Here is a 10,508-nt window from a genome sequence, read left to right as displayed (position 1 = left end):
CTACCCCTCCTCCGCCCCCTCTCGCACCACGCACCGCCCCCCCATCCTCCCCTATCCCCTCCCGCCGCGGAGGTGAGGCGAGGCGCGGCGGCGCCGGCTGCAGCGGCGGCACCGGAGGGCCGGGAGGGGAGGGCAGGGCTGTGCACGGCGGCCAGCTGCATCCACCACCCAACCCGGCGAAGGCAAGAGCCATGGGGAGCTGTCGCCACCCGAGCCGCCGTGGAGAAACTCCCCTTCAGATGCCGGCAGCCGGTGGCCTGGTCTGAGGAAGAGGGAGGGAAGGGGCCATAGTAGCGGCGGACCGTGCAAGTTGCTCTCTGCCCTTGTTCTCGGGCCCGTCTCCTCCCCGCGGACCAGCATGCGGACTGGCCTCCGCGCTCCCTCAGATGTGCTCTGGCAGCCGCCGCTGCTGCTGCCGCCTTCAGTGCATCCCGCTGCTGGCAGCGCTAACCCGGCCGCTGGATGAGACGGGAGGGGGGAGATCGCTGCTGCGGTTCCGCCCGCTCCTTCATGCGGGCTTCTGCTCTGGCGGAGGTCGCACTGCCGCCGCCGCCGAGGAGGAGGAGCCGGCCTGCCTTCCCCCCTGCTCGCCCGCCCGGGGGGCCCGCATGGCGTGCTACCTGGTCATCAGCTCCCGGCACCTCAGCAACGGGCACTACCGCGGCATCAAAGGCGTCTTCAGGGGACCGCTCTGCAAGAAGGGCGCTCGCTCGCCGGTAACTGCCACCTCCTCGCTCCCTCCCTCACTTGCCCCCCGCACGGTAGGAGCGGGGCCGGGGGTGCCCATGCGCGGCGCGGAGAGGTGCGGAGCGGTCCGCGGGGGGCGGCGTTCGCCCGCGGGCGCCGAGTCGGTGCCGGGGCGCGGGGCGGCGGGTGCGGGCGCTGCCTCGACCGGCGGCGCGGAAAAGTTTGTGGGTCGGTGGCTGCCTGTGTGGAGCCGAGGGGCCGAATGCTGGCTCTGCGCGGCGGGGCAGGGGTGCCCCTCGCTGCGGGTCTCTGCGGAGAGCGGCCGGGGGTCGTGCCGGTGAAAGGTGAATTCCCGACGCTTTGTAGGGAAGTTGGAGGCTGCTGGAGGGGGGAAGGCGAGATGTCGGCTCCAGGTGTCGCGGTTTAGTACTTTGCTCAGGGTTTTGACGCTGCGGAGAAGGGGGAGCGATCGACCTTATGGTTTCGGCTCCAAAATAACCCGTACTTGCGAGTTTGGTTGCAGTGTGTTGTGAGCTGCCAAGACCAACATTTAGGTAGAACACGCATGAAGTTTGCGGAGGTCCCGCTGAGACCAGACTCCCACCGAGCTACGGTAGAGGGTCTCTGTGAGCGGCTAAAGGCGTTTCGTAGGAGAGAGTGAGGGTTTCGGGCAGGGGCGGGGGGCAGCGCATTCGGAGGGAGCCTCCAGTCCCCTCCGCCCGTCAGTGGGGTAGCAGTGCCGCAAGCGCGTCCGTAGCCATGACTGAATGTCCCCTGTCAGTGTGCCGGTCAGCGTGTGAAATACTGAGGAGTACGGACCTGTCATCCGCCGTTCTGGCCTTGTGCCTCCATCCCGCTGGTGGGACTTTCGCCGGCTGTGGCAGCGCTTGGCTGTGCCCCGAAACACACCTGCGCCCTAACCACCTTTTGGAAACTGCTTGTGATGATAAAGTTTTTGCTTCCCCTTTCTTGACTTTCGATGACAGAAAGTGCCAAATATTTCATTATATTTCCAAAATCACTTCTGTGTCATATGCCAGCACTCTCATACGGCATCTGCAGGTCCTTCCCTTGTACTTCGGTATCCCTCGTGTGCAATCCGTCGGTGCCTTAGGTATCATCAATCAGACGTTGGCTGAGCTGCGTTTGTGTTCTCTGACCCGTGGAGCTGATCCACCTTACGTGTAGAACCTCCCAAAATACAGGAGGTGTCAGCTGAGATTTCTGTACAAAATTATAGAGATAGAAAGTAAAAGACCTCAAAGTTCTGAAGTGGGAAGTAGCTGGATTTTAAGTACTTTGCATTATAGTAGAACTTCAACAGCTGATGTTCAAGTCGAGAAGTATCAGAAGATATTACCCTCCAAATATTGTTATGTTCCAGATCCTTCACTTTCTAACTTCTTTCCCTTTCTTTCTGCCTACTTAGTGAGCATGCACACCACTCCTCTCAGTCTAAGTAATTAATGAGATAAATGTAATTGTCGAACTCCATTAGCAAATCATCATAACTCTGCCACCAGCTGGGAGTAATTTTTGTTTGAATGCAAAATATTGGAGAAAAAAAACCCAGCAAATAATTGTATTGATGTTTTTATTGCTTAAAGGTGTGTAATTTTTCTTTTTTTTTTTCTTTAAATTGAAGCATCTAAGTCTGAAGCCACCTATCTAGGCTTTAGTAGAAAAGGGGAAAAAAATACAAAGTTGAAAATAACCTCATGTCTCTTTTACTCATTTTTTAATGGAAGTGTTTTTTCATGTGGGCTTTCCAGTTTAAATCAGGTATCGAGTGCACTTTGCATTGCTTTTCACTAAGATAGAACTTCTTTCCAGGATTCACATGACCAAGAGTTGGGATGCTTTAGATGGTTTGGGACCATTTCTATAGAAAGGTCTCAATTTCAATAATCTTTAGTTTTCATTCTGAATTCTTGAGGGAAAACTTTCACTTCTACACATAAATTTCTGTTTTTTTTTCTTTGTTTCCTTTTGCCTTTTTTTTTAGTGGCCTCTTTTTGAAGCTAGACAGGCTTTTGAGGTGATAGGCCAAGCCCTATGGAGAGGGAGTAGTGGGTAGCTTATAAGAATAAAGGTACATGCTAAATTGTTTTATTAATGTTGGGTAATTGTAGCTCTAGAACTCTCTTACTTTCATGTGTTTGATAATTAGCATTTCCTACTGGTTTGTATATGCTGTTTTTATGTTTTCACATGGGAGTCCAAATTTTAGGAAAAAAAAAAGGGATGTTTAGTTGGCAAAGTAGATAATGGTTTGCTATTAAATATGGAAATCAGTGGTTCTCTAGAGTAATTTGTACATGCGTACAAAGTTACAACTTTCCAGACCATATTCTTGTTGCTCATCAGTGTGTACAAAGTTGGGAATAGTGAATAGCAAACACCACCTGGATGCATTTTTGCATTATGGATGTGGGAATCATGCGTATGAAAGCTTAGTATTGACTGAGGCAGTAAAATTGTTTTAAGGATGAAAAAAAAGGTCACACAATACAAAAGAAACCCTTCCAAGTCCTTGTATTTTCAGTAACCTATAAGATAAACTTGGGACCACTTATACTTTAGAAGGAAGTCTTAAGCAAATGGTATTTATTTGTATCCCCAGTCCTGTGCTTGTGCATTGATTTAATACCTCCTGATTATAACTTTGAAAGACACCGGTTATGTCTTGCAGTCATTTTTTAAAATGCTGAACTTGGAAGCATCCTTGAAGATTTGATTTTATAGCTTGTACCATTAAACAATCTTTTATTTGTACACTATGAGCTATTCTATGCATGAGTCTACATCGTCTTTAGCAGATAACGTGTACCTTTCTATATTTAAAGTGTTCTGTATTAACAGACCATGAAATGTCAGTAGACCTAAGGTTATGCTTTAAGAAATGAGAACAGTGGTGAATATTTTTAAATACCTTTATCAAATTTCATGGTTATATGAACAAGGATTTTTCAGTCTGGATGTTTCTGTAGTGTTTATTTAGCATACTTAGGTATTATTGTGCCAATGCAATTCTGGCCCTTCTTCATGGTATGCAGAGAGACCTTTAGCTGTAGCAGTATTAAGAAGAGCAAGAGATGGATGACTACAAAGGTAACACATTTAATTTATGCCTGTGAATATGCGACTGACAGCATTGTCATAAAATCCTTTTAAAATTCTACCTTTCTTTTGCCCACTTTTGCATGTTGGAAAATTGACTAGCTGGGGATGTGCAGAAGCTAGGATCTGAAGTTGGTGGTAATGAATTCAGAGAGTGGAATCAAAAGCAGTTGTCAGTAAATCATATATCAATGGAATTGTGATAGACTTGCAAAGGGAAGGGAATGCTGAGTTTGAGCATGGTGCTGATGTTACTGAGGGTAATGGACAGTAAGCTGAAGCTTATTTTAGAGACCTGATTCTGTGCTTTCAGGTGTTTGTTTGTTTTGTTTGTTTGTTTGTTTGTTTGTTTCTAATTTATCTGGAAAGTTATGTTCGTGCATGTTCGTGCAAGTTTTCTGCCTCTGAAAATTTCTATTTAATGAAATACATTATGATACAGAGAGAGATATACTTCAGACTGATATTGTCTACAGGATTTTGGAGTCCTAAATAGATTACATTGATCAGCATACTGGTTTTAGTTTTTGCAGTCATGATAGATATGCTGTAATAGTGACCTGTAGCCAAACCTAGTCAGAGGTTTACTGCCACACCTCACAGGTCTAGCAGAGCTGGCACTGAAGAGAACTTGGTTACCAAACTTTTGAAGAAAATCCTCCAGGATGCAGCAGAAAATGGTACTGGGAATTCAGCAGATGGCCCTCTTGCTTCTGAATTATTTCTGAGCCAAGGATGTTATTAGGGTGCTCTTTCTGCTGGTGGCTTTTTAAGATTAGATATAAACAAAGTCTCATTTACTACTTGGTATTTAAAGATCCCTTTGTATTTTGAAGGAAATAGAAGGCTCAGAAGACCCAGTGCCATAGCCAGTTTCTGACTCGGCTAATTATTTTTCTTCTATTCTTCCCTGTAGTTTCAGCTGAATACAGTATTTTTCACATACTTTTCTAAGCTGTTTTATAATAAGGCTGTCAAGCAGCTGCTTCATTGTACTTATTGCTTGCCTAAGTTCTTTGGGGTTAGTGGAGTGGGAAATGCTTCTCTGTTACACAGAGCTACCTTTGGAAAAGCACAGCTTTCACCCCATGTCCAGAGGCTTCAGTAGTTCTAATTAAGTACATTGTAGATACTTGATAATAATGACTGACTAGTTGATACTGAGCCACAAGCATGCAGTTCCAGCACTGAGGACTCAGTAGCACCTTGTTATTCTCTGTAGCAGATAACAACATTAGGCACTTAGAAAGTTCTTAGAAAATTTAAGTGTGTTTGAGGACTGAGGGACTGTAAATAGAGAACTGGAGGGCCATGGCATGAGCAGGTATCTCCATCTGCCTGAGCCTAATGGGGAGATGCTGGCACAAACATGTCTTCAAGTGAGAATGCCAGTTTTGTGTTTGCCACCAGTGAGATGTGCCAAGCACAGTTGTCAGAACTAATTTAAAGGTTAGACATGGTGGATGTGTACCATGGGAAATGTGGTCTAGGTGGCAGCAGGTTAAAAGCAGGACCCAGTGTATATCTGGGTGGTTAGCTGGAAGGCCAAATACATCATGAGTTTCTGATCATAAGTAAGTCATTTCTCAGCACTGTGGCTATACACAACAGCACTGAGAGTGGAGAGGGAGGGTATATGCTCTAGAATTGCTCTCTTTTTAAAAAGAAAATGCACAAGAAGTAAAATTTCAATTAAGAAATATAGTATAAAGGGAACAGTAATGAACCAGTGGCTCCGATAAATAATCTGGTTTGGGTAGTTTCTATGAAAGGAAAGGGGGGGGGGGGGGGGGGGGGAACCAATTGTACAAACTAAATAATATAGAAAGAAAAAGAGGGAAGTACTGGAGAGAAAACAAAAAGTGGTACTTTTACTTTTCTGTGCCAGAAGTCTCTGGCAGCCTTCTCCAGCAGAAGTGGCCACTTGCCAGGGGCATCCTATGCTCTGCTGAAGGCATGGAGCTGGCTTACACAAGGTATCTGCCTTACAAAAACTAAGGGAAGGCACTCCTCCTTGACTATTTCTAATCTCATTAATTCACAGCCCTTATGTCTCAGAGTGGGCTGTGTTTCTTACCAAGCCTAATGCCTTCACTGTGCTGAAGAATATGAGCATTCCTGCAGCCCAAAACCAACCTTAGAGTGACCTTATTTCCTGATTTTGTGTCTCCTATTCTTGTGTTTTCTGTGCACTTCTGCAACACGTGAGAGATGGAAAGAATTTTCAGAAGATACAAATGTGGTTTTGGCCACATGTAGCCTTGGGACTCATCCCTTGTATTAAACTTGGGTTTGTGGTATATATCTCTTCTGAGTATATTTTGTTTCTAATTTAGTCTGTGGGTAGCACTTTGTATATAGCATTGCAATTAAATTTAATCATCTTCAACCAATTTCTGCTAGGGCCATTTCCTTCATCCACAATTAGCAGTAATGTTAAACAGGTGCTTTATGTTTGACAGTGCTTTTCCAACATTCTAATATTTTTAGTGCCCCCTCAATTGAGTTCTTAAAATCAGATCAATTTCTCTCTTCTTTTGCATGTGGCAATGCTTGTTTGTCCATTATTTCAAGAGTTATTGCTGTTACATCCATTTGCATCCTCACTTTCAGTTGATACGCATTTTACTCACTCAGAGCATAGCAGTTTAGGGTTTTTTTTTTATTCTGCACTCTGTACAAGTTTGAAAATTGATGTAGAGATCTAGTGTTTGTGAAACAGGTGGTCCCTTTGATAGTGGGTTGAGCTGTTAACCAGGCTTTAGCATTAAGGGCTGTTCCTCTGCCTGTTCCTGTCCTGCTTCCTGGACTTCTGCCCACATGTGCTGTCCATGGTAAGCACTCGCCTGCCTGTGCTGGGGAGGATGCTCTGACTCTTTCCTCTGGCTAAAGGAACATTTTGTTTTGACCACTTAATGACTAAATAAAGTGTGTAACTGCCTCTATGCAAATACTTTCATTTGAGATTAGATTTCTTGTGTAAAAACTGTGGTCAAATGAATCTTATATTCTGAATCTCCTTATTCCCCGCAAAAGGTCACTAAATGGAGAAGGAAAGTAAAGCTTTTAAAGGCTGGCCAGAATGTAGGCATTTTGTTTCCTACTTGGGTGGCTGCAAGGCGTGGGGCCTTTTTTTTTCCTCATTTTGTGTGTGTGTGGGGGGAGATGGACAACATTTAACACCAATAACCAAATCTTTTTATTACATCTCAAGTGATTATTTTAGAAGGCTTAATTCATCACTACCTGAAAATGTAATTTTTCTTGCTTGTATAGCAAATCTGTGGGGTGTATTAAGAAGAGTGTGGAAAAATATTCCCACTTTTCTCTAAAAAAAAAAAAAAATAGAAATTTGAGATCCTTTTATCTGCCTGCTGAAATACTGTTATTTAAAAATGCCACTGTAGTACACTGCAAGAGATACAGTTTTGCCGCTTTATGTGTCTATCCACCCGTATAAGCCTGGCTTCTTATATGGACGTACCTTCCATGATGCCCTCATGCCTTTTCTCTGGAGCACAGTGCATCATATTTGTTACAACATGCAGCAGAAGCTGTAATCCTTCTTTTAGCATTGAAAATTTAGGATCTTACTGTGGAAGTTTTTACACCGACAACAGTAAAAAAAAATAAAAAATCACAGTTCAGAGCTAATTTATTTAACAGGTCAAATTCAGTTTATTACAGGGCTGAGCCAATGTCATAGAAAAGTACAAATGCATACATGGGCCTGCAGGAAACAGAATTCCTGACCTAACATTCAGTACCATTAAAATCCAGTTTGTGACTCCAAGGAATTCACTGGGGAAAAGTCATTTTACCAACATATATGCATGCAGAAGTTCATGCATGCAAACATTTCTGAATATCTGTAAGAAGATCCTTTAAAGGAGATTTTTAGTAGTCACATCAACAGTTGCAAACCCTGCTTTTTTTCAAGATTCAACCAGCTCTGCGGTTAGCCTTTGAACCTTCAAAACTCTGAATGAACAGTATTAAAATACCTTGATTTATGACGATAAGCTGCATAGGTGATAACAGAGGCAGCTACTGTGATACTAGAGCTAGAAAACCAGAGTTTACTCCTGCATTTCTGTATTTTACATGGGCACATATGACTGCTTGTCTTGTACAATCAGCTGCCATGCACGAGTAACAAGATTTATCATGGGGTATGTACACATGCCTGAAAATGCTGTTTGCTGCTCAGAATGTATTGTTCTGTACCCAGTTGTAAGACGCTTTAATGACAGCTTTTTGATTTTTGTTTAATTTTTTTTTTAATACTAAATTTATGTGCATACTGGATAAGATGTAAACATTATCATCAAAATTTTGTCCCAGTTTCATAGTTAAGCATAATGATAATTGGCAAGCTCGTTCAAGTAAAGAAATAGAACTATTGCTGGGAGATTGCATGCAGCTCTGAAACAATTCATACATTAATCAACTGTAGTTGGTATCAATTTTTCAATTGATGTTTTCCCTGGAACACATTCTAAAACAGATTTAGTGCATTTGTGTCAACAGAAATATTCTATCTATATTCTGCTCAGACTGAACTGGAGAGATGTATTTGATGTTGTTGAGAAAATTCTCAGTTGTAATCGGCTGTAAATCTGCAGCCTGCATTTCCAGCTTAGATTGTAACATGTTAGGAAGGCTTGTGAAACTTGATTGGAAAGTGTGAGGACAGATCTTCCTAAAATACACCCTTTGATGGCAAAATATTTGGTAGATGGAATTTTTGGGTTGAAATTACAAATGAAATCTGTATGAACCCTATGATCAGAGGATCTGTTAGAAATGCAAACTCTTACAATTATTAAGCTGTTGTATGCATTTTTTATTTCAAAGAAAAGTTTTCATATACAGATTTTTATAATTTTTAGTAGATTTTTGTGGATTTTGTGATTGGTACAAATTATTTTTCTATATTAATCATTTCTTTGTGCTATTCATTGCATCTCCAGTGGAAATAAGACTGAGTGTGAGGGGGTGGGGGGTGTCTAGGAAGGAGCAGCCCACGTTAGAAACTGGAAAGCTGGGTTCAAGTCTTGATATTTTGAGCCCATTTTTGTGCCCTTTCCTGTGATTACAAGAAACTTCTGGTCATGCATTACAACTTGACAGGGAAAGAATCTGCAGTGATTCTCGCATCAGCTGCTTTGTGAATATTGTGGTCCAAATGCTGGCTGAGGTGGGTAATCAGTGAACTGAATAGTAATAAAGATTCCTCTATGTGGGAAAGGCAGTGCTTACTTCCAGATGCTGCTCTGACTGCTCTGCTGTGCTGGAAGGCATTACAGAATATCCAGGGTGGCCACAGCCCACATGGCTACAGGTCTGTGCTAAACAGCAGCCGAGAGGCATACCTGTCATCTCAACCCAGGGAGTGGCTGCCTGGTCTCATGAGCACCAGATCAGAAATTGTCACATAGCTATGAAGAACTTGTTTGGAAAATAAAATAAACAAACGTGGTCATGTAGGCCCCCATAGAAAAAAAGTAAAAATCTCACACTATGATGTGAATGCAAGTAGTTTGTGTGCACTGAATTATGAATACGCATACCGTAAATGTCACTGAATACATGTGCAGCTTCTCTTAGCTGTCTGAATGCTTAACTGCAGTCCTTATAAAGCTGTACGAGTGCTCTTCGTTCAGGAAAGTCTAAGGTTATTATGTTACGTGAATGGACTCTAGCATTTCCCTTCTTCGGTGTTTCAGAATCTACTTACTTCCAAGAAAAGATAGCAAAACATATGTGAGAAAATAGTGAGAGAAATGAAGAAGGATTATGTTGGTATTTTATGCAAAGATTTCAAATTTTCATTGGAATGATAAATACATGTTTGGCTATTCAGTATAGCAAAGAGGCAATGTAGGAAGGCTGAACAATGCTGGAGACAGTGATTTACTCACAAAATAAAGCCCACTTTAAAAAAATTCTGTTTCTGGGACCAGGTGATAAATTTTTGTGGTTACTAATAATCAATAAAGAAATCACAGATGTGTGCTCTTTGCAGACATTGTGCTCATATTCTATAAACCAAAAATGACATTGAAATAACTGTTGAATATGTAAACTTGTTGGTTTTATATTTTGTTTATCTCTTTCTGCTGAAGACCTGTTTATCACCAGTGTATTGTATACCATGGGGAACAGTAGTTTTTTATTGGATATATACTGGATATGTACAATATACATGTTTCATTGCTTAACATTATAATAAGCATATTTTAGAACTTAAACTTCAGGAAATACAGATGCAACATTGTAGTTATTTGTCTCAGAAGTTAACCCTCCCCTCAACATAAACAAAAAACGGTCTCTAAAATTATTCCCTAGAAGACATGGCTTATTTGAAAATGATAACACTTGGTGGAAAAAGATGCACCTTTCATTTCAGCTAGGTTAATAAATCTGTGCAGCACAGGTTTACAGCTCTCTTGTTATTGGGGAGCAAGTTTCCATTCTGCAAAGTTGTTTTTTTTAAAAAAAAAGAGTACTGACAGCATTGGGCTTTTCATTATGTAAAGCAGATGTAATGGCTGAAATAGAGGATTATATCCATATGCCATCTTATGACTTCTAATGGGGAAAGGAAAATAGAGCAAATAAATTTGTGTTGCTTTGTGGTGGGAGGTTTTTTTTAAATTATTTATTTGAATATTTACTTCTGTGGGGTTTTTTTTGTT

At 42.2% G+C, this 10,508-nt stretch overlaps 1 protein-coding gene across 1 annotated transcript in view; it reads left to right on the top strand.

The window, feature by feature from the left end:
• Positions 1-278: 278 nt before the first annotated feature.
• The window catches only part of ZNF804B (zinc finger protein 804B), a 233,376-nt gene continuing 223,146 nt past the window's right edge, over positions 279-10,508 (top strand). Inside the window, exon 1 of the mRNA XM_057432746.1 lies at positions 279-716. Within this exon, the coding sequence (XP_057288729.1) occupies positions 387-716 (330 nt within the window). The 5' untranslated portion in view covers positions 279-386. The remainder of the gene's footprint in view (positions 717-10,508) is intronic.

Source organism: Pezoporus wallicus, unplaced genomic scaffold (assembly GCF_028554395.1).
Source record: "Pezoporus wallicus isolate ANWC-B61680 ecotype Strahan unplaced genomic scaffold, APGP_CSIRO_Pwel_v1 scaffold_2584, whole genome shotgun sequence".
Taxonomy (NCBI): Eukaryota; Metazoa; Chordata; class Aves; order Psittaciformes; family Psittacidae; genus Pezoporus; species Pezoporus wallicus.
Note: the sequence above shows the minus strand (reverse complement) of the source record. Positions and strands in the feature narration are given on the sequence as shown.